This window comes from Sodiomyces alkalinus, assembly GCF_003711515.1.
Source record: "Sodiomyces alkalinus F11 unplaced genomic scaffold SODALscaffold_9, whole genome shotgun sequence".
Taxonomy (NCBI): domain Eukaryota; kingdom Fungi; phylum Ascomycota; class Sordariomycetes; order Glomerellales; family Plectosphaerellaceae; genus Sodiomyces; species Sodiomyces alkalinus.
Genome location: NW_021167087.1, coordinates 1629363 through 1652741, shown reverse-complemented (window position 1 = coordinate 1652741; position 23379 = coordinate 1629363). Strand labels below are relative to the sequence as shown.

General features: G+C 55.4%; 7 protein-coding genes across 7 annotated transcripts; 4 read left to right on the top strand and 3 right to left on the bottom strand.

Annotated features, from left to right (window-relative positions):
- Positions 1-3018: 3018 nt before the first annotated feature.
- On the top strand, positions 3019-5523 carry SODALDRAFT_281814 (neutral ceramidase; the record flags this gene model as incomplete). The annotated part of the gene is made up of 4 exons (XM_028608306.1): positions 3019-3579; positions 3673-4203; positions 4328-4837; positions 4921-5523. 4 exons carry the CDS (start codon positions 3019-3021, stop codon positions 5521-5523), a joined length of 2205 nt encoding a protein of 734 aa, XP_028464369.1.
- Positions 5524-6172: 649 nt separating this feature from the next.
- Positions 6173-7766, top strand: SODALDRAFT_325881 (hypothetical protein; the record flags this gene model as incomplete). Its single annotated transcript, XM_028610031.1, has 2 exons — positions 6173-6392; positions 6466-7766. 2 exons carry the CDS (start codon positions 6173-6175, stop codon positions 7764-7766), a joined length of 1521 nt encoding a protein of 506 aa, XP_028464368.1.
- A 946-nt stretch (positions 7767-8712) lies between these two features.
- Positions 8713-10731, top strand: SODALDRAFT_282564 (molybdopterin binding oxidoreductase; the record flags this gene model as incomplete). The annotated part of the gene is made up of 3 exons (XM_028608344.1): positions 8713-10210; positions 10283-10501; positions 10553-10731. 3 exons carry the CDS (start codon positions 8713-8715, stop codon positions 10729-10731), a joined length of 1896 nt encoding a protein of 631 aa, XP_028464367.1.
- Positions 10732-11689: 958 nt separating this feature from the next.
- SODALDRAFT_345882 (26S proteasome regulatory subunit rpn2) lies at positions 11690-15716 on the bottom strand (the record flags this gene model as incomplete). The annotated part of the gene is made up of 3 exons (XM_028613228.1): positions 15286-15716; positions 12208-15175; positions 11690-12094 (listed from the first exon to the last, which is right to left on the bottom strand). The coding sequence occupies exons 1-3, from the start codon at positions 15423-15425 to the stop codon at positions 11693-11695; spliced, it is 3510 nt and encodes a 1169-aa protein (XP_028464366.1). The 5' UTR covers positions 15426-15716.
- Positions 15717-16646: 930 nt separating this feature from the next.
- Positions 16647-17013, bottom strand: SODALDRAFT_221996 (hypothetical protein). The gene has a single exon (XM_028607348.1). It carries the CDS (start codon positions 16896-16898, stop codon positions 16689-16691), a length of 210 nt encoding a protein of 69 aa, XP_028464365.1. The 5' UTR covers positions 16899-17013; the 3' UTR covers positions 16647-16688.
- SODALDRAFT_221976 (mRNA triphosphatase CET1) lies at positions 16893-20071 on the top strand. The gene is made up of 2 exons (XM_028607347.1): positions 16893-19118; positions 19208-20071. Exons 1-2 carry the CDS (start codon positions 17130-17132, stop codon positions 19973-19975), a joined length of 2757 nt encoding a protein of 918 aa, XP_028464364.1. The 5' UTR covers positions 16893-17129; the 3' UTR covers positions 19976-20071.
- A 524-nt stretch (positions 20072-20595) lies between these two features.
- On the bottom strand, positions 20596-22943 carry SODALDRAFT_282601 (uric acid-xanthine permease; the record flags this gene model as incomplete). Its single annotated transcript, XM_028608349.1, has 7 exons — positions 20596-21019; positions 21120-21419; positions 21515-21662; positions 21726-22088; positions 22183-22331; positions 22438-22597; positions 22691-22943. 7 exons carry the CDS (start codon positions 22941-22943, stop codon positions 20596-20598), a joined length of 1797 nt encoding a protein of 598 aa, XP_028464363.1.
- Positions 22944-23379: the final 436 nt, after the last annotated feature.

Below are 23379 nucleotides of genomic sequence, written 5' to 3'. Positions count from 1 at the left end.
GGGGGGGGGGGTTAAGACGATATGCCCGGTATAACCGGGGTCTAACTCTAGGGTTCCTACTATAATGCCTTACCGGTCCCGCGAGGGACTATATAGGCGCTTATCGGGCCCGGTATCGGGGAGCCCTTATATCCTTTAGTCCTTTTCGGGGGGCGTCCACGGCCCTTATAGAGGGGCCTGTCTTAGTCCTAGGCGATAATAAGTAGGGGGAAGATCTACGGCTGCCGTGGGTATACCGCTTCGGTCTAACGGGTAATATCGAAGTCCCTGGCTTAGTATTTATACGCTTCGCGAGTCTTCTCGGCCTCTTTCTTAAGTAGCCGGTATAAATCGTTAAAGCTATTATAGTCTCCGGTATAGGCGGTATAGCGGCGGGGTCGGCCGGGCGCTATAGCGTTATAGTGCCCTAGGCCTTATAGGTACGCCGATTTAGACTTAGCGTAGTAACGGTATACTTTCTTTACCGCCGGGTAGCTATTAGCCCTATAGCCGAAGTATAGGCATTTATAGCACTTTAGGGGATTAAGGTTAGGATCGTATAGTTCGTAAATATAGCTACCCCTTTCAAAGAGGAGGGTATTATGGATAAGGCTTACTACCCCTTCCGGTAAAGCCGATTCGATAAGGAGGAGCGCTACTCTATCGGTACCGCGGCGGGGTACTCGCTATCGCGCCCAGAGGATTTTAGCCTCGGGGTTTATATCTTATAGGGATACTAGTAGGTCCTCCTCGGATAGGGCGTTAAGGACCTCCCGGGGGATAGCCTTAGTAAGCGTAGGGTAGGTTCGCGCGGCTAGGGTAGCTCCTTTACCGAAGGCCTTTTTAACCTATTACTCCTTATAGGTAGTCTACTACTATACCCCTTCGGTAAAAGTAAGGCAGATATTACTATTAGGCAGCTTCTATACCGCTACGGCGTTATATCGGGTAGTCGTGGCGTTTATAGCTTAAATAATTTCCTTAGGGGTCCTAGCTCTAAGGGGCTAGTCTTCGGAGAGGGTTCCTTAGCGGACTATTAGCTCCCGATAATACCTAGCGGGGATTATTTTAGGGGGGGCGGGGTCCCGCGGCGGCGCTACCGCGGGTACTTAGGCTATAATATTAGCCTAAGTCTCTCTTATACCGCTTATTCCCTTTCGGAGTTCCTCACGGATAATATAGCGGACGGTTATATATAGGTACGCTAATAGTATCGTACCGGCGTCCTTACGGGTACTACGTATCGTGATTAATTCCTCTACTAGCTCCACGACCTAGTTAATCGTATTTCTGTTAGCTAATAAGGCTTAGATTTCTGTCCTAATCTTAGTTACTCTCGGTTCTAGGGGGCGTAGAGGTCCCCTTTCGGTCTTATATCGGTTCCGCGCTACGTCCTGCTATAGACGGGGGGGGAGCGCTTATATTACGAAAAGTGGGTCCGTTACGAATCCTGTATAATCGAGGTCGGGGCGACGCTATCCCACGACTCTTCCGGCTACACCGTAGCGCTAGTATTACGGTGCCGCTACGATAGTATCCCGGGAGGGAGGTAGTAGTTATAATCTCTATCCTAATAGTTTTATCGATTTTGCTCTTATTACGCGCCCGTGGTTAATAGACGTGTCGATTCTTATTGTTATATATAATATGTTATACACTATATTATGTATTATACATTATATATACCTGTACGGATCATATGTTTATCTTGAACGTGTCTATACCCACTTCAGTTTCTGGAGGTGAAGCTGTGTTTGCTGAAGTAACGACTTTATTACCGCCTATCCTCTTGAGAACTCTCCATTCGATAAGGTGGACGCACGAACGGTCATGAATATGTCCTCGTGACGGACTCGAGGGCCAAGCAAAGTGCTGAGTTTCGTAGCATCCAATAGCAGTGCCGGTGCGAGATGCAAACCACTCACAGAGTACGTACATGATACATCCATCTTCTCTCTTGCTTCGCATCGTTGGAACTGGGTCGTCTCCCTTCTATTCCCAACAAGGTAGAGAACTGAGCTCTTCGGTTGGTTCTTTCCTTCTTTCCTTCTTTTTCTTAATGAAAAAAAAAAAAAAAAAAAACGGAAAAAAAATAGACCAAAAGGGAAACAAAAGGGAAACAAAAGAAGAGGGGCCGATCGACGTCTAACCTTCCCCTTTTCCTTGCCAACTCGACGTCACTCTCCCGTCCACCCACCTCCACACCTTGTTTCCCCCTTCGGGCCCTTCCCCTCCCTCTCCTCTCATCACCATGTCCTTGCACAAGACGCACTAGCCGCATGGTGATGATTTCACTGCTTCCCCAGCCAGCCACCACCAAGCTGGCTTCCCCATACGTTGTACGCTCGTCGATTTACACTACAGCAAGACCCCACGTCGGATAGCGCATGTCTCTCTGGTGTGTGTCGGTCCGTCCTTGCTTCTTGCTCCTTGCTTCCCTCGGCTCTTGATCTTGATCTGGACACTACCCGATGCCATTTGCATGTCGCATGGCATGGCGGCTGATTACGGGTCAGCACCTTGATTTTTAAAGTCGGCCTTTGATTGATCCCATTTTCGACCCACATCTCCCAAGATGGGAAATCACGGTATCTGGGAAGGGGTCCTTTTTGCGGCTTCTCTACACGTACGAGAGGCACGCTGCATACAAGGCTACTCCGTATGTAGTCTTCGAGTTGTGATGAGGGTGCGCTTCTGGTGGCGGGGTTGGCTATGAACTGTTCTTGTCGTCATTGGAAAGCGATGCAGAATACCCCCCTTACCATTTGGCCCCGGTCGGGCTGTCTCTCATGACCTTAAGAGGTCGACTACGGGGTTCCCGTTTGTCTCTCTATGGCTGCGGCGGCTAAGCGGAAGCGACCGATCAAGATATAGATCTTCTGGTCCGTCGATCCGACGAGGGAGGGCCGTTCCTGGATGCCGTGTAATACCCGAGCAAAAGGGCACTTCGTGGTCCTTATCTTGCACTACGTTTTGGCATTACGAGTTATGTTTTTCACGCAAAGACGAGGAGGCAGGCTCGGGCCGTCGAGGCGTGTCATGCCCGTCTTCGTCGTATATTTGACCATCTTCCTCTCTTTACTGGAAAAGGTCGTCGCCGCCGGCGTGTCCTCGTCGCGAGTTGGCTATGGATCCTCCAGGTTTAGAGCGCCGAGGCAAACCTCTGGCGATAGGTATCTTCTTGGAGTGGGCAAGGCAGACATTACGGGTCCGGTTGTCGAGATTGGCTTTGCCGGCTATGCGGACTTGGATCAGAAGGGATCGGGCCTCCGCCAGAGGCTCTACAGCCGTGCCTTCATCATCGGGGATGTCGACAACCCTGACGATCGGCTCGTGTATCTAGTGCTCGACACCATGTCGGGTGATACAGCAGTGCGCAGGGGCATTCTCGAGGGCTTGGGAAACCTGGGATCCGAGTACGACGTGTACGGCAAGGACAACGTCGCGGTGACTGGGACCCATAGTCACGCCGCGCCTGGCGCATGGTTCAGCTATCTCCTGCCGCAGGTGACCAATTTAGGGCTCGACAAGCAGAGCTACCAGGCCATTATTGACGGGGCGCTGCTGTCTATCAAGAGAGCGCATGAGTCCTTGACGGAGGTGAGAGAGAAATATTGACTAAATATATTGACTAGCGGGAGCCAAGCAAAGCAGAAAAGGGGGTTCTTTCTGACCACGAGTTCTTCCGCATAGGGCCACCTCGACCTCGGTAGGACTGACGTTACTGATGCCTCGATCAACCGCAGCGCCTGGGCCTACATGGCGAACCCGGACGAGGAGCGAGACCGTTACGAGACGGATGTGGACACGGCCATGACGCTTCTGCGCTTCCGCCGGGCGTCAGACGGCAAGGCCCTCGGCATCCTCAACTGGTTCGCCGTCCACCCAACATCCATGCACCAGAACAGCACCCATGTGGCGGGCGATAACAAGGGCGCTGCCGCGTACCTTTTTGAGAAGGCCATGGAAGGGGACGATAGTGCGGCCTCGGGTTTCGTGGCGGGCTTTGCGCAGGCGAACCATGCCGACACGACCCCCAAGGTTCTGGGCGCCTGGTGTGACGACGGGTCGGGGCAGCAGTGCCGTCTGGAGAACAGCACCTGTGACGATGGACGCTCGCAGGCCTGTCGAGGCCGTGGCCCCGAGTTCAGGAAACTCGACCTCGGCGTTTCCAGTGCGTATGAAATAGGGAGGAGACAATACGCTGGGGCGAAGCTCATATACGTAAGCTTTCCCCCGATCCGAATTCGGTCTTCCCGTCTTTCCATCTTCCCATCTCCCTGTCTTCCCCTGATACGAAGTATAATTCAGTGGCATGTGAACTTAACGATGCCGGGGGGGCACGTAGGATTCTCTCGATTCGTCTTCGACGCCCATTATTGGGCCCTCGGTCAAGTCATTCCACTTCTTCCACAACATGGCGTTCTGGGACTTCCACCTCCCTGATGGTACCCGGGTGCGCACATGCCCGGCATCCCTAGGCTACTCGTTTGCCGCGGGGACGTCAGACGGCCCAGGGGCATTCGACTTCACGCAGGCCGACTCGGGCGACCCGAGCGCAAACCCGCTATGGAAGTTAGTGTCGGGACTTCTGCGGACGCCAACGCGCGAACAGCGTGAGTGTCAGGTTCCCAAGCCTATCCTCCTGGACGTCGGCGGAATGGAGTTTCCTTATCCATGGAGCCCAAATATCGTGGATATCCAAACCCTGCGGGTTGGGCAGCTGGTGATGCTCGTTGCAAGCCCCGAAGTGACGACAATGGCAGGGAGGCGGTGGAGGGAAGCGACAGCCGCGGCTGCAGAAGGCATCGTGGATAATCCGATTGTGATACTTGGTGGACCAGCGAACACATATTCCGTAAGTACAATGCTTTCTTCGACTCCGTTACACGGCCTTTCAGTCGTTCAACTTCGTGTCTGAACAACGGGAAACCCAAACAGCACTACGTCACCACACCGGAAGAGTACGACGTCCAGCGCTACGAAGGCGCTTCCACCTTCTTCGGCCGCCACACTCTATCGACCTATATGAACCTGACCATCCGTAACCTCCACCACCTGGCCCCGGACTCCACCACGCGCCCGGGCCCGGGCCCATCGCCTCCGGATAACCGAGCCGTGTCCTTCAATTTCAACACGGGAGTAGTGCTGGATGGGGCGCCGATAGGTCGCAGCTTCGGTCAGGTACTCTCACAGCCCTTGAGGAGCTACCAACGCGGCGAGGTCGTAGAGGCTCGATTTCAGGGGGCGAACCCGCGGAACAACTTGCGGCTCGAGGGGACGTATGCGGCGGTGGAGAAGCTCGGGAATGACGGGATATGGACCCGGGTGCGGGACGACGGTGACTGGTTCCTCGTGTATGAGTGGAAGCGGACCAACTTCGTTCTGGGATATAGCCAAGCGACTATTCGTTGGGAGACGGGGGAAGGCGGGGACGGACCGGAGCCGGGGACGTATCGGATTCGCTATTTTGGAGATGAGAGGAACTTCTTTGGCCGAATTCGGGCCTTTGAAGGCGTTACGAAGGAGTTTTTGCTGGTGTGAGCGGGAAGTGTGGGAGGCGATACCTCTGTGTGGGAGGAAGATCTGATGCATTGTGCGTGTGTAACTAGTTGTATGGAGAGTCATAGTCCGATGGAGGCCCAAGTTTATGGCACAAGTTATGATCCAATTTACCAATTGCGAGTATTAAAGGAGCTTAGGTGGCAGCGTAGCAACATGGGTACCTAAGGTAGGTAGGTAGGTACCTTAGGTATTGGAGGGTGGTTCGAGTTCAGAGGGCAGGAGGACCCCTTTGTTGAGTGAGCAGGCACCTGCCCAGCCAGAAGACGCCTCCGAGGGATAGGTAAGGTACCTTAGACATGGCACGAAGTATACGGTCAAAAATACAGGCATTATTGGAAATATAAGGTACCTTACACTACATCTACACAACTCAACTTGCTTGTCTTTCTGTCTTTTCTTTCTACCTTATCTACTTCCTTATACCTTCTGCCTGCCGACCTACCGACCTCTATGAGGTGACGCACCACATAGATACTTTAGTTATGATTCTCGAGTGTGATGAACACCGGAATTCAAAAATCTGACCTGGACTTCTCGTGCCATTCTTTTCCACCCAAGACTTGTTTATCTTCAGCTAAAAAAAATACTTGACAACGGCCGGCCACCTCTCCTTCGGTCCAATCCTGCCATGACTCTACCCGTCGACTTCTGTGGCTTCTGGAGCCGGGTTGCCGGGCTTGAGAGATTCAAGGCCCTTACAAAAGCCGAACAGAAAGAGACTTTTCTCGACGGATACATGCTCCCGCTCCGTCGTCTTTGTGCCAAGGAGATGAGCCGGAGACAGAACTATCGACGCTCACTTAAGCGCCTCGTGTGGGAGACGTGTCAAGTGTACTGGGAGTCTATCAGTATATATCCATCCATACATCCATCCCACCATCCACTGGTGAGAAAAAGAACGCTGACGTGAACCGGACTCAGGCCGTGGCGACGAACCGTTCCCCTTCGCCTCGCTCCCACCAAAGGGGCCATCCGACACTGGGCTCACAACAGCCCAGAGCAGGGTAATCATTGGATGTTCTACCACCAGCCCCCAGGAGCTCATCGACTACCTCCAGAACGTCAGACAGGTGCCGCAGCCAGAACCTGACCCCGTCCTACAGCCGAGTTGCAAGTCCGCTCCAGTGGTTTCCCGCTCATCCTCTCTGCAAAGGCCAGAGCGAGAAGCATCGTCAGCACATTCCCCGCAGCCCAGCCGCCAGCTCAACCACGAAAGGAGCTCTTCCAACACGTCGGAAAACCACCATTCTGAACAGCTTCGTGAACAAGCCACCGGAAGCCCAGAACAGGATACAAATGACGCCGAAAACGCGCCCGACGCTGGCTCAGAATCAGACCTAGATCAGGGCGTCGAACTGGGTCTGGAAGATGAGGTCTTGCCCGAGCCTCCTCGCACCTTCGGTCCCGCCGACCTCGCGGATCTCGACCATTGGGCCTACGCTATTCCGGGATCCTCTCCCACGCTTTACCAAGAAGCTCCCAAGCTCCCAACGTGCGGTCCCTGGGAGGTTCCACTCCCGCCAACCATGGATCCCCAAGTACATGTCCAACCCAGTCAGCTTTCCCTTCAACCCCTTCTCGGCGGTGTTCGCATCCAGATCATCCAGTCGCCGCCTCGCCTGAAGGTAGAGTCGAGTGGGGTCCAGCGAGCTGCCATGCTGAGGGACAGCACCAAGCAAGTAGAGAGCGACTACACAGCTCTACGATGGCAGGCGTATCGTCACCTGCTGGCCTGGGCTGAACACCTCAAGTCGCACGCTGAACTGCCGGCGGAACGACCCATGGATCTGCTCGCATTCGTCAGGATGAGAGTGCAGAAGGAGACCGAATCCATACGGAGAATCGTGGCAGAACGAATCGAGAACCGCGTCAAGGGGGGCAACATCATGTTCCCGGGGCGAAGTTACCAAATGCCTGAGATCAAAATGAAGGCGTCGCCGTCTGAAGGGACGCGCAAGATGTCCATGAAGGGGGAGCCCAAGTTGGGTGAGAATGGGGGGCCACCAGCCAAGCGAAAACACGGGAATGATTCCACCTCTGATGACGAAGACGATGAGTATGAAACGGAGGGCGAAGACAAGCAAGACATAAGAACTCAGACAAAGACAAATCGAAAGCGACAGAGGCGGACGGCACCAAGCTTGGTCATTAACTTGAGCAGCAGCCCAGAGCACGACGTCCTGAAGCGGGAGGACAGTCCTGTCGTCGTTGACCTGGAGTGAGCGTGATTGGCTTGACGTGCCTACAAGTTACAACGTACCTTGGCCCCATGAATCACGAGGACGAGGCACGTCTTTTTAGTGGCTACCTAGGTACCTAGGTAGGTAGGTACCTGACATTAAGATATTTTCTCGCCCCTCAGAAATGGTCAACTTTCTGGTAGCACAAACACGAAACGAAACAACGTCCCCCAGCGGCTCCTCGCACGAATCGTCAACTTGTGCTACTCCAAACGTACCAACCAGAAACTCATTCCTCTTTTCCTCTGCAGGGTCCCTTCTTTTCGCACTCCGGCTAATGGTCACCTTGTCATCAGTCATGGAGGTCATTTACGATGGCCCTCTATTGCTTGCACGGACCCTCCCGCGACGATGCCCTCTGCGTTCTAGTCTAGCTGAGACATAGGAAGTAGTTGACCGCCTTCCCCGATCTTGTATCTATCCCCACTATGCCGAAGCTTACCGGCCGACTGTGAACCGACCGTGACCGACTCTTTCAATTGACCTCGTGACTCTTCTCTTCTTCCCGTCTTCCCTTCTTTCCTCTTTTACATCTGGGTTCTACGACTTGAGATTTGTATTGATTTTTTCTAATAGTGGAATTCCTTTCTGCCCTTCTGCCATGTTCTTATTCGCTCTGACTCCGACCTAGCTTCCCATTCGAAACCTCAAGCCCAGTCCACCTCGACTGGCGTCGACAGCACGATAACACCCTACTTATCTTCATAATAATCATTGCCACCAAGACAACTAGGCCGTACGGGGCGGGTGCTTAGCTCTTTATGGATACAGCTCGTCGCGTCTCGCCATCTTGACCCCTTCGTCGTCCCTCGTCCGATACGCCCCCTAGGACTTATTCTTTCCTCACACCAAACTCGAGCCGTCACAACCTTGATCTGAACTCTCCTCCCCTACCAACGAATCTAACGAGCCACGATTCGGGATAGGTATGGCAGTCATAACACCTGCACTGGGCCGGCGTTTGCCAAGGGAGCTGATATCCGCTGCGCCTCGCCGGTTCACGGCTCTGCCAAAACACCCAGGTTGTCGACCAGCTCAACATTCCCGCCGCCTACACACCTTTCAGCCTCTTTATCGAGTCACCGCCGAGTCACCTCTTCCTATACCGAGCAAAGAGGCAAGAACAAGACAACGGTATTCGTCCCGACGCACTGGCTCCGCCGCGGCCTCTCTCATTGCTAGCGTTGGCCTCTTCTCGCTTTTCGCTGGTCTCTTCTCGCTTTTCGAGCCGGACACGGCCCCTCGAGACAATCCATCCAATACCTCACCGGACGACCGAGATCCTGAACTGCCTCGCTTCAGGCTGTCTGATGTGAGGAAGCACGACGCCAAATCAGACCGACCATGGATCACCTATGAGGACAAGGTTTATGATATTACCGATTGGATACCTGCCCACCCTGGCGGCGACGTCATTCTTCGCGCCGCCGGCGGGAGCATCGACGCTTATTGGGATATCTTCTCCATACACAAGTCTCCTCACGTATACGAAATCCTCGCCCACTACTTGATAGGCTATGTCGACGTGGCCGACCTCGTCGACGGCAGACCCCTCCCCGAGCAGATCGAAGACCCCTTCAACGACGACCCCCCTCGTGACCCCAGGCTTATCACCATGACGGAGAAACCGCGGAATGCCGAGACCCCGCTGGAGGAATTGACCGAGTCCTTCATCACACCGAAAGAGCTGTTCTATGTACGGAATCACATGTGGGTCCCCAAGGTGGACGACCCCGACCGCTACACCTTGACTGTCGAACTCCTGGACGGTTCTACAAAGGAGTACACCTTGGATGACCTCAAGACCAAGTTCAAACCCGTGAAGATCACCGCCGCCCTTCAGTGCTCGGGCAACCGCCGCAAGGATATGACAACCCATGCCCAGAAAAAGACGAACGGTCTTCAATGGAACCTTGGTGCCATCTCGAATGCCGTCTGGGAAGGCGTGAGGCTGGCGGACGTCCTTGCGGATGCTGGCTTTCCCCTCGAACAGGCCAGGGCGGGGGACACTGAAGCCCGTCACGTCCAGTTTGCGGGCGGGGAATCATACGCTGCGAGCATCCCCATCGGGCCGGCCCTCGACCACCGAGGTGACGTTCTCCTTGTGTACGCCATGAATGGCGCCCCCCTGCCGCCTGATCACGGTTTCCCCCTGCGGGCCCTCGTACCAGGCCACGTCGCTGCGCGCTCCGTCAAGTGGCTCAAGCGGGTGGTTGTTTCCGACGAAGAGAGCCAGAGCCAATGGCAGCAAAAGGACTATAAGCTATTCGGTCCCAACGTGACCGATCCGGACTGGAGCCAAGCGCCTGCCATTCAAGAGATGCCCATCACAAGTGCTATCACTACGGTCAAGCTTGGCGACTGGGCCCCGCTCCTCCCTTCTGCTTCCGAGACGAAGGAACGAGAGACGGCCACAAAGACCAGCGGTGGCGTGGAAAAAGAGGATCGTCGTTCAGAAACAGGAGAGGCCGAAAGTGACTCGGCAGGCGCGGCCGCAGAACCAAGGGGTCGAAGGGCTTCGATCGGCGGTTTCGCCTACTCCGGCGGAGGGCGCGCCATCATTCGGGTGGACGTCAGCCTCGACAACGGCACGACGTGGGACCAGGCCGAGCTGCTCGATGACTGCGCCGTACCGGGTCCCGGCCAGGAAAGTCCATGCAACGGTCACAAGTCTTGGGCATGGCGGAGATGGCGATACGAGGGCGTTATCCCGCTTCGTGACAGCCCCCGTAGTGGCGGTGCTGTCGGGCCAGGCGACGCAGAGGGAGACAAAAAGGAGGAAAGACGCGAAGACGGAAAGCGGTGCTCGACCCTATTCGTCAAGGCGACCGACGAAGCCTACAATGCGCAACCCGAGGGCTACGACGCCATATGGAACGTCAGAGGGAACCTGGCCAACGCCTGGCATCGTGTGCGGGTCTGTTCCGAGTGTGAGAACAATAAGTGAGGGCAAAGGCCCCATTTACCATAATGGACCCGGCCCCTCTGAGCTTCTTCGTATTCACTTGCTACTACAACTTTTCCCGTTATTTTTTATATTTTTTTTTTCATGTTCTTTTCTTCCTTTTGTTGGAAACGCGAGAAACTAGAATGCGGCGTCAGCGCGACTCGGGGTGTTTCGAGATACAGCATTTGTAGCACTTCTATCAGCATGGTGTCCTTTACTCTCCTTCTTTATCTATTATTATTATTATTCATTATTATTATTAGTTTACTAAGGAGGCTGTGGCGAGGTAGGTCATCGGCCGCCAGGTTGTTTTGGCGTCTCTTGCTTTCTTTGTAGACTGTCTCTGCCCGCTTATCGGTCAGCACGCGACTTCACGGGGCGTTGCTGTCGTGCCCAAGACGAATCTGTCTTCTTCCCTCGACTGATGATAGGGGTTGATCATGGAGCGGCGATCGGGGAATTTCGGTCGATCTGCTTGTCATCATCGGAAAGAAAAAGACACATAATAGTCCATTCTGCTGGCCATGTACCTCGCACCATACTAATTAAATAAAAATGTTGCAGCTACGCAAATTCTGTACGACGTCGGTAGGTGTTAGTCCCATCAAGTTTCTACACAGAGAGGACGGACATGACGAGTAAATATGGGAATATAGACAAGACAAGGTTAGACAAGTCAGGGAAATGATACAACTCCTTATTACACCACGGTCACCACCGCCACCGCGGTCCCCTTTTAGTGTACAGCTTCAACGGCGATAAAGGGGTCCCGCAGCGACCATCGAAACCCCGTGATTCCCTCGCATGTTCCACGTCCTCCTCTGCTCTATCCCGTTCTCTAAGTCAGGGGGAAAGGTAGAAATACAGTCGAGACATGGGGGGGGGGGGGGGGGGGGGGGGGGGGGGCGAGTGCGTCTCTGGTGGAAAGAAAGCCTCGGCACGGCGTCCACGAAGCCATCTATCACTCTTCCTCCTCTTCCCCGTCACTGAAGTACTCAAACTCGCGCGGGACAGGAGCCTCCTCATCACCCTCTCCGTCCTCGTCCACGGCGGTGAGAACACCGGCTGCTGCGGCCGCACCGCTGCCCGGGGCGGATTCGTTGGCGTCGTTGTTCCTGCCGCCGCCGCCAAGACGATGTCCCAGGAGCTCGTTCAGCTCGTTAAGCGATCGCAGGTTGCCCTCGTTCCGGAGAGCCTGCCGGATGAGGTTCTGTTCCTGGCCGGCCGCACCGCCCGCGCCACCGCCCGTCCTTTGGCCGGCAACGGGTGCCTTCTCCGTCGTCACCGTCTTCAGCTTCTCCTCCATGAGTGACTTCTCCTCCTCTGGCTGGGTATCCACCAAAAGAAGGGGTCCACCGGTGGGCTGCAGCGTTATTCATTAGCCGGTGCGAAGGAAGACGAGAAAGAATACGGGGCTTAGGGAAAAGAAAAGCAGAAAGCAGTGAGGGAGGCAACATATGAAGGGATTCTTCTTACCTTCTTGACCGGCTTATACCGACCAGCTGGGAAGCTGACGAATTTGAGTTGACCGGGGAGCACACGGGACATGTTCTCGATTTCGTAGCCCGCCTTCTCCTTCTCAGGACGCTTCTTCGCATCAGCGGCCGGAGTGCCCTTGTCGCTGCTTCCCTCCCTCTCCTTCTCCTTCTTGTCCTTCGACTCTTCCGCGGCCTTGGACTTCTTGTCGTCGTCCACATCCATCTTGTCACCTCCACCCGAGGCAGCCGGCTTGGCGCTCGACGGAGCAGAGTCGACATCCATGCTCTCTCTGCGCTGAGCTCGTTCCTTCTTCTGGGCCCGGCGTTTGGCCTGCGCCGTAGTCGAAAGAACGGCGGTCGCCACCATGGTGGGGCCCTCTTCAGCCTTGACCTCCTGTTCCGGGGGGTAGTCGAACAGACTCGGGCGAGCGGAGCAGTGGAACTTGAAGCTGGGAATGTCCAGGTCGTGGTCGAGTCCAATGATGGACGTGGGCGAGAAAGCGAGAGACAAAAAGTGTGTGAAGGGGAACCAGTACCAGTACTGAGTGAATACGGCCATGCCGACAATGCCAGCCATGTTCAGGTTCCCGGACTGGGTCTGGAGGCCGATGGTGCAGTTGCGACCGCCGGCGTCGATGATGCCGAGGGCAAGAGACGCGCCAAATTTCGTCATGGCGTCCTCGTGGCGGTCACCGACGACCTTCTTCAAGGTCTTCCGAATCGCTGCGACCTTGGGGTTCATGACCTCGTTCTGCTGGATCATGATCATGGCTAGGGAGATCAGAGCGCCTTGGCGGACGAAGTCGGTAGGGTCCTTCATCATGGGCTCGAGGAGGTCGATGGCCTCGTCCAAGCCGGTACCGGCGCAAGAAATACCGAGCGCCATGGCGGATCCATATCGGACGTGGGGGTTGTACGACTCGGATAGGAGTTCGACCATCCTGGGGACGCTGCCGGGCTTCCGGAAAAGAATGAAGCCCAAGCTCATGACGGCAATCCGGCGCACGTCGTCGTTGACATCGCTCACGGCAATGTGGAGCAACTTGCGGATGGCCTTGTTGCTGCCGGTGCCGCAGTAGGCCAGGGCGACGGTCATGATGCCGCCGTAGCGCAGAGTTGGGTCAGGGTCGTTGAGAAGACCCTCGATCATCACGTCGGCGCCTTCCTGGCGGCCATACATGATCAGGGCCATGCCAAGGGCCAGGCCGCGAACGATCTTCTCGTGAGTAGTCTCGTGCGCGTAGGTGATCATGTCCTCCAGAGCCTTGACGTTGCCAGTGCCCAGCATGATCAGGCCCATGGCCAGGCCGACGGCCTCGCCATTCAGGGCCGAGTCGGTGAACAGAACGTTCTTCAGGCTGTCGAAGATCTCCTCGGAGCCTGTGGCCATGCCGGCGATGCCGAGGCCGAGCGCGCCCCCGTGCTGGATGACTTCTTCCTCGGCCGCCGAAAATTGCGACTTGAGGTAGTCGAGAGCGTCAGCGCCATGGTTGGCGTGGATGAGGCCGTAGGCGTACAAGGCGCCACCTTGGCTAAAGATGGAACCGTTGCTCAACCCGCTCTGCTGTGGCAGATAGGGCTCAAGCAACTTCCTCGACTGGGTAAGGTTTCCGCGGTGGATGACGCCCAGGGCGGCGGTGGCGGTGAACTTGGACCAGTTGACGGCTTTTCCGAGCCACTCGAGGTTGTCGCGGAAGAACTTGTCGTTGGTGGTGCCTTGGTTCATGAAGGCATTGCAAAAGGTGACGGCGGTATGGAAAATGGAATTGCGCGCCTCGAGGCTGTCGCGGACCTTGTTCAAAATGCTCAGATCCGTGCGGTTGTTCCGGTACAGAAACTCGAGGTTGAGCTGGATGGTCTTGCTTCCGACGAGGATAGAGCGGATGTTCTTGTACACCCTGGCCAGGTCCTCTGATACCTCCTCGGCGTCTTCTCTCGCAGGCTCCTGGTTCTCCAGGAGCGGCTCGGTCTCCTGGGCGTCGTTGGTTCCTTCAGCGGCGTCAGGCTTGGGCTTGGGGGGGTCGCCGGACGGAAGAGACTTGATGATCTTGCCGAGGAACTCCTGGGTCCCGTTATCGTAAAGGTCGAACGCGATCTGGTAGGCGATGGTGGTGTTGTTGCGATCTTCGCTGGAGACGAGCTGTCGAAGCATGCGCGAGGCCTCCTCGTCGGAGTTGAGGTAGACGACGCACTTGGCAATGGCGAAGTAGTCCGGGTTCGGGATGTCGTTCAGGAGATCCAGGACGAGACGCAGGATTTCCCGGCGGAAACCACGCTCCTGCACGATGTCCATGCATATGCTCAGGGCGTACTCCATGAGCTCCTCCGCCGGAGTTGGCCCGTCAGACGACTTGCCCTTGGAGGAGGCGGCGTCCTCGCCAGCCCTCTTGATGACGCGTCTCAGGACGTCCAGGTTCTTGGCCTCAACGGCGATGCCGATCACTTGCCGGTACCGGCCCTCGTTGAGGCAAGCGTCAAAGAGTCGCTCGACGACTCTTTGTAGGGCTTCGCGCGTGGCCTTGTCAGCGACCGGGGCGATGGAGCCGGAACGACCTTCCTTGACGGGTTGGAAGGAAGGGTCCAGAATGGTATTGTCCACCGAGGCCCGAGATAGAAGAGACTTGGACGGGAGCGCGGTCTGAGAGAAAGGTGTTGTCGGAGAGATGACGGCGGAGCCATTTCCGACGCCGCTAGCGAAGGTTGTGGCGAGGGCCGGCAGGGAGACATCATTCTTGGAAGGCTTCGAGCTGGAGTGTTCGGAGGAGCAGACGGCGATGTATTGGTCGATACACTTGGAAATAATGGTGTCCTCGAATTCGCCGGGCGCATCGAGCTTGAACAGATCGCCGGCGGCGAGGGCAAAGGCCATGCTCTCATTGTAAGCTTGGAGGTGGTAGTAGACCTTGGCCAAAACGAGGGCGGCCAGCTGGCGTTCGGCAAAGGATTCGTCCTCATAAAGCGCCTCACTACAATGATGAGAAAGAGAAACCCTGTCAGCTTTATGATATACTTATTTGACCCGAGGGGAAGCGAAAGATAGGGGTAAAGGGGGAAAAAAGGAGAAAAAAGCACAAACATTTGGCCAAGGGACCCTGCAACCTCTGTCCAAACAGTGTCGATGTCGTCGTTTAGGGTCTGCAAGGCGAAAACCTTGAGCTCGGCCTCCTCATCGGCGAGGAAGCCTAGCACACCCGTCGCCGTTACCAGGCCGGGCATCTTGAGGGGGTTTTCGTTGGGGGATAGGCTGTGGAAAGGACTAGTCCAGAGTAACTGCGGCAATCACGATTTGCCGAGATGGATAGGTAAAGTAAAACCAGGGAAACAAGAAGAAGCCTCTGGTTTTCAATAAGAAAGAAAGAAAAGAAAAGAAAAGAAAAGAAAAGAAAAGAAAAGACAAGAATAAGAAGACAACCGTGGAACAATGGCGGCAATACGGGCGAGAGGAGTTGAGCCGATTGACGGAGAGGTGGGAGTGGTTACAGGATGTAAAGGTAGTTGGTGATGAAGTTGGAGCTCGTTTGAGGGAAGGAAAGCAGAGGCGAGAGACGGCGCGAGCAAAAGGTCATCAACCACGTCAGGCACAGGTGCCTTGCAGAGGAAGGTCGAAACGACTAGCAGACCATAAACGGCTAGCTCAGAATGGATGGATGAATAAGCGAGACAGTGCGGAGTAGGACCACCCAAAAGTCACATGACCGTAACACAGTTTTCCGTTTCCGGTCAATGACCAAGAGTCAAGATGCTTCACTACCTACCTTAGGTACGTGATGGGTTTCACCCAATCAGCGGCTTACCTAATTACACAGGCTTCTTTCTATACTAGGTACCTGTAAGGTAGACAAGAATAACTGGCAGCAAAGACCAAGACTTTCGCAACGTACACGTATAGTGACACAGTTCTTACGTGCCAAAAATCGGATTTATACCCATGTAAGTACTTACACGAAAAGCGACAGGGAAAATTAGGTATTAGCTAGGTACTCAGTACGTCTTTACTGTATAAAGTTTCCCAACAAAAGTAGGTACTGACTACTTCTATTGTGCATTAGGAATGGGAGTCAAGGGAGTTAAAAAGCGAAAATTCCCCGAGCTCCTATTCGGCCAAAAAAGTTGACTGGGTTGGCCAAGTCCATAATAATTCCTTCTCAGAGCATCATCTTGTCTCTGCTCTTTGTCTTCTTCGAACTCTACTCCGTGCCCCAAACAAACGCCTTAATTCATCCTTCCCCCTTTCTTATCATCCACGGCATATATCCTTCGATCTTTTGTACCTCTTCTCACACATCTTCGCTCATCACTCTCTACCGACTCGACATTCAGGTCTCTGGGCTTCACGACCGTCTGCGATTCATGTCGCCGTCATCATCGCAAGACGAAATGTTCTTTTCCTCCTAAGGCGACACGCGTCAGACCAACCCCATCTGACTCAAGGACACTATCGATAGCTCGTTCACTGTCGGATTTCATCATAATTCGCGACTATCTATCGTCATCTGCGACTGCGACGCGAATTATCTCGACGACTTTTGTCCAACCCGACTGGTCAAACAGACCTAAACTCGAAGAACAAGACACGACACCACGTCCACGTCCACGTCCACGCCCACACCCGCCCCACGCCACACCACACGCCATAGCACTACGAACTCCTTCATTCACCTTGTTACGGATACATTTTGCGCTTACCATCTCGTCGGTAGTAGATTCCTGAACCGATGCTGGCGTGATGTGACTCGTTTGCGCCTTGGATTATATGCGATAGAATATCAAGACCGACGTCACCGAAAGGCCTCCAGGGCAATCACAGAGCTCGGAAAGTAGGCAAGGCACACGAAGCACGATCCTTGTGACTGTGAAAGGTCTCCGAGTGGTCACAACCGAGAAAAGTGCCGCAGTCGGTCGACCACCAGATATCTCAACATGGATCTCAGGAGCTTAATGAATACGTCGGAAAACGACGACCGTCCACGCGACAAGCCTGCTCCTCCCGTCCCCGTCAACCCTCCTCCCCACAAACAGCCGCCTGCCTATGCTCATCAACAGCACCCGCCGCCCCCCATTCAGACCCCGACAACTCCCGCCCACAACCCTCCTTCGTACGCCTTCCGCGAGTCCCCGTACAGCCACGCCCTGCACAGCTCCCCGGGCAAGCATCCAACTCCACAGGAGTACAGTGCTCACGGCCCGTCTGCATCGGCCTCATACCCTCCCCAAACCCCCTACCAGGGCCCCGCGCCTTATCCGGCCGGGCCGCCGCATCAAGCCCACTACGGTGACACCCGGTCGCCAAGTGCTTCTGGTCCGGGACCTTCACCTTACCGACCCCCGCCGTCCTCCTCTGCCACCGCGGGTTACCCTTTCCCGTCAACAGCAACAGCGCCTCCACCCAACTCGGCCCACGGGTCCGAAGCCAGTGCAAGCCCTGTGCAACGACACCCGCACCTTCCGCCCAGCAGCTCATACCCTTCCCGGGACAGCTACGCTCTCACGCCTGGGGCGCCACATGGTGCGACGACGACTCCTTCCCACCCACCTGCCTCGTACATGCCACAACAACAACAACAACAACAACAGCAGCAGCACCAGCACCAGCATTCCGGTCCTCCTGTTCCTGTGCCACAGACACCTCCCATCGGCACCCCTGGGGGAAGCCATTCCTACATGCACCAGCAATCGCAGTCGGCTCATTCTTCGCCCACCCCAACCTCGGCGCAAAGCCAGCATCACTTCGGCCAGTCCTTCCCTCACGGCAGCCCCGTTCCGGCCAACAAGCCTCCCCCTCCCGGTGAATACAACCGACAGACGTCTCAACCGCCGACGCCACTCGGGCCCCCGTCGTCAGCCGGCCCGCATCAGAGACAGCTATCATCTGGGCCCCCAAACTTCGCGCAACCACCTAGCCCCTACCAACAACGAATGACTGTCAACGCGTCACAGCTTTCTCAGACCCACGCCACACCCCCCGCCTTGCCGCGTGCCTCCACCTCGACCTCCATCTCCATCTCCCATGACCCACGAGCCGGAGAACCCCACCGAGGGTCTCAGTCCACCAGCGAACGCGACAGGAGCGTTAGCGTCAGCCCCAAAACCCGCATACCCAGTCTTCCAAGCTCTGCCGGCGGACAGCCCGTAGTACGTGCCGCAAGCGCAGTGGTAGATTCCGACGTTCGACTGGCTCTGCCTGGTGCTGCTATCCTGTCGGGAGGGTCCGAACGCGAAAGAGCCCACACCCCAGCCAAGCGAAAACTTGCGGACCGGGATCTGAGCCCCGGTGAGCTCGAGAAGACAAATACTCGGCCGCCTCCGGGACAGGTGAACGGTGGCCATACGACCTTTTCCCACGATCCGGGCGTGCAGCCCCGGGCTCCTGCGGCTCAACCCCTGCGCAAGAAACCGGTTCGATATTCCACTCCTCCCCCATGGGCGCATAAATACGATTCGCGGGAGAATCGGCGACTCAACAAGGGCAATCTTGAACTCCAAAAGCGGGGACCGCCCAGTTTGAACGGAAAGCCGGACAAGGTCGTTGCGAGACAGGAGCAGGTCAAGCAGGAAGAGGACAGTCGCCGCAACTCGCCCGAAGTCGCTCGACCCGTCCAGCCGCCGCAAGCGGCCGAGGCGCAACCCAGAAATGCCGCGGAAGATCTCTTGGGCCCCTGGGAGCCCAGCATCACGGGCGTCAAGCCCATGGAAGAGATATCCAAGGCCATCGCGGATTTCCTCTTTGTCAACGTCATCGCGTCCCCAGTTGCGGGCGAAATAACGAGCCGCGGCATCCAGTTCGAGATTGAGGCCAAGCTGGGCACGTTAATAGACAAGGACACGAACGACCGAGTGATGAAGTTTATCGCTACGGAATGCATCCTTCAGGACACGGGGAGGCTCGCCTTCCGCAGTAGCATGACCGAGGTATGTCTCTCACCTCGATCTTTTATATACCTTCCTCTCCTTTCTGTTGTTCCTGAACTTGTTGGGCGTAAACTCACGAGACAAACTAGGCACAACACAAAGTATTGAACGATTGGTTGAACGACAAAGTCGTCAAGACGAACCCACAAAACCCGGACCCCAAAGCTCGCGGCCGCGTCCAGGTCCACTACAAACACCGCCGGGAGGTGGACAGGTTCTTCGAAATCCCCAGCAGCTTACAGGGCCGGCTCCCGGGTTGCGTCCGGTCCTATCTCAATTCTAAGCACTCCGTCAAGGTCCGCGTAACGTTCGACCAGAAGACGGGCCAACCGTTGAATAAAATCGTGAAGGCGAGGGTGGCCGACCTTCACCTGCACATGCCCAACGCGCCGCTCGACTGCCGCATCAGCGTCAACCTGGAGACGGCGTGGGATGGGCCACTCGAGGAACTCGAGCAGATTGCCATTGGGCACGGCATCAAGTTCCCCGACCGCAACAAGGATCGACTCAGCTACACGCACAGTCATTATCAGATTGATCTTACCCAGGTGACTCAGACGGTCCCCGGTCCTGGTGTATGTCCCATTTGCTCTCCTCTTCTCTCCTCCTCCTCCTTCTCCTTCTCCTTCTCCTTCTCCTCCTTCTCCTTCTCCTCCTCCTCCTCCTCCTCCTCCCTTGTCATATCGGGACTTTCTTTTCGCTGGTCCATTCTTCGCTGGCTAACGTGTGTGCATCTCAGAATACGCAACGCCTGGATAAAGAGCATGAGCTCGAAATTGAGCTTGACCCGACCATTACCATTGACCAGGCTCGAAGGGCCCAATCCGGCCGACCTCACCGATATCAGGAGCTTGTAGAGGGGTTCCTGGACAATATCCGCTTCCTGGCACGCTCCACTCCCCATGCTGACTCGTGAGGGACGATTCATATATAATCGGTAGATAATCATTGCGAGGGCGCGCTTGAGCGTGCCTTTTGGGGGCTTACTTCGAAGGAGGAGATTTTTGGTTTTTTGGGTCTTCGGTGTCTACACAATACCAGAAAGGATTCTAGGAGTCTCGGTGAATAGGGGAGGGCACAGTGACGATAGATACTTTTAGGCGACTTCCTTTTAAAGTGTAAATTAAAGAGAGAGATGCTCTGACGATAGAATCCCGGGATAAGGGGGATTTGCCAGCACACTCTTTCTGAATAAGAACCCCCAATGCGAGCACTCGGGTAGACGTTGCGCCCTCGGATTTTCCAATACTCCTTTGATTAAGACGTGGAAGGGAGAGAGCGTGGTAGAGTTGCACCATGGGGAACGAAAGGAGAACAACACTCAATGGCAGGATCACTACAGGGGAAAGGCAAAAATAGCAACTTGGTCATAAACAAAATCATTCTCTGGCATTCTCACATGGATATCATGATAAGTCTCGATATATGAAATAGATCTGCAACCCGCTCATATCGCCGCGCCCCCCCCCCCCTTTTCTCAGTACACCTTCTCCTCCCCCTTGCTGGTAGAATCATGACGCGTGGGAAGGATGTCATCCGAGTCAGTGGAACGGGCGCTCCCTTCGCCGCCAGGCCTCACGGCTTCCATGGGGACGGGCGCGGCATCGGTCTCGTCAATCTCCTCGGGGAGGACAAGGTTCAGGACCATGTTGATGATGGTGGTCATGGCGAAGCCGGTCTCGACGATGAGGGTGATGGCGTCCAGGAAGCCGCGCAGGCCGGTGTTGTCCCCGTCGTAAGGCAGGACGTTGGCGAAGTAGCCGGGCAGCAGGATACCGCCGTAGCCGAAGACGAAACCGGCGGTCAGGATGAAGCGGTTGCGGCGGTTGAAGACGACGCCCCTGTTGATGATGGCCATGCCGGAGACGGCGACGCTGGCGAAGAGGAAGGTGGTCATGCCGCTGTTCATTTCACAATCGTCAGCAAAAAAAGTTGTGCTCGTTCCACCCAATTAATGCGGAAACAAAAGGGTTCTGCCGAGGGAGTGGGGAAAAGACGAACCCGAGGACAGGAGAAGGGATCGAGATGAGCGAGGCGGCAAACTTGGAAAAGATGCCCATGATGATGAGGAAGAAGCAGCAGCAATAGCCGGCGGCTCGGCTGGCACAACGAGTAAGAGCAATGATGCCGTTGTTCTGGGAAAAGGTGGTCACAGGGGTGAGGGTCATGAGGGACGCGAGGATGCCGTTGAGGCCGTCAGCCAGCACGCCGCCCTGGATGCGGGATTCGTAGGTCTGCCCGTGAACTTCAACTCGGGAGACATCGCATGTGGCCGTGATATCACCGATGGCCTCGGTAGCACTGGGCGGAGGGGAGGGAAGAGGTTAGTTAAAACCCATTTGGGACACGGGAACCATTGTTGAGCGCGAAGGGGAAACGGGAGGAGTCTTTCGTACCAGATGATATAAACAGCCATCAGAGGGAGTACCAAAGGACCGTACAGAGTGAGTTTAAAGGTGTGCACCCAGATGAACAAGGCGACAGGCGCATTGTCGATACCGGAGCGATCGAAATATCCGGTCGAAGCGGCAATGATGCAGCCGACTGAGCAAGAGGATCAGTATGAGAAGAAGAGAAGAAGGGAATAAGGGAAGAAGAAGAGCTCACCAAGCAGGCCGACGATGACGGAGCAGGACTTCATAATGGGGGAACCAAAGCGCTCGGAAAGAATAATGGTGACGAAGACGGAGAAACCCAGACCAAAGTATTCCGGAGACCCCCAAGGCAGGGCGTTAGGGGCGGCAATATTCGGGCAGCGCTCGAAGAAGCCAACGGCGGTGGAGGGCGAAGAGCAGGGCCCAGTGCCTCCCATCCAGTTCCTGAAGCCGCTCTGGATGAGCTTCACACCCATCAGCAGGACGGTGGGACCGGTGACGATGGGAGGGAAGATGCGCAACAGGATGCGCGGCGGGATGAAGGCCAGGATGATGATGAGGATGGCAGTTATTGCGCCCGTGCCGAGAATGGCGCCTGGAAAAGCATTGAATTAGCCGGCGGCAGGAAGGAAAGCGGCGGGAGAAGAAGAAGAAAAAAAAAAAAAAAAAAAAAAAAAAAAAACCCTCACCATAGCCGTCGGGACAGGGCAACTTGGCGCCATCCGCGCCTACGGGACAGAAGCCGTTGTTGTACATCTGATCTAGCGCTCCTTGCGCGACGGGAATGATGGAAAAGCTGATACCGGCGACCGAGAGCAAGCCGGTGCCAATATAGTAGCTAGGAAGCGACGAGACCAAGTCAGCCAACAAACAAGAAAGCGGGCGCGGGAAACGAAAGAAGCACAGATGCACGGGTGAAAGAATCAGAACCATGTAATACGTACGGCGTCTTGTAAATATGGAATCGAGTGATCTGGATCATTGACAGCGTTCCGGACACGATCAACGCGGTGGAAACGAGATATTGCTGCAGTTCGGGGTCCAGATTGGCACCAGCGGCGCCGCTGATGAGGAGAGGAGGAGTAATAACACCAGCCAGCATGCCTGCGATGGAAGGGGTGTCAGATTCGATTCTCACTCTATCCGATTCCCGCTAGGATTCTGAAAACAAAACAAAAGAAGAAAAAAAAGCCATACCGAGGGCGTGCTGGAACCCGAGAAGCAAGGCGAGGAGAACGGGCATCCGGTCATTGAGGCCGAAGAACGGGGAGCTGTGGCGTGACCGCTTCATGAAGGGAATATTGGGGGTGAAGAGGAAGGCATAGTCGTAGGTGCCGATGAGACCCTCTTTGGTAAAGAAAGCCCGCTTGATGCTTCGTATCCGGTCGCCGATGGTCTTCTTTGAGGTCGTCCCAGGGACGATACGGGACGGACCTTGATCCTCGTCCATTTTTTTCTTCCTGGGTATGATTCGCAACAGCCGGTAAATGAATTACGAGGGAGGGAGAGAAAGCAGGCTTGCACTCTCTTCAATGTCTGGACCGAGGGACAGATGGACAGACAACAGAATTCGCGCCCGCTTGACGTTCGTCGGTTGTGGCTTGTTATCGTAGACTGGAGTGAAGGGTTGGTGTGTGATGGCTCTGACAGGGCACAAGAGAGACCATATATATACGTCAAGTCAACTCTTCCTTGGTAGCCCCAGAATATCTCGACTCTTGGCCCGTAAGTAACAAGAAATGCCAGGGACGCTAGATGGGATCGGCGAGGAACAAGGAACGAACGTCCGCGACGACGAATCCCCGATGTATTTATGCAGGTCGCTGAGCCGTTACAACAGTGAACAATAATCCGACTTCAAGACAAGGTGGACGGGGAAAAGGGAC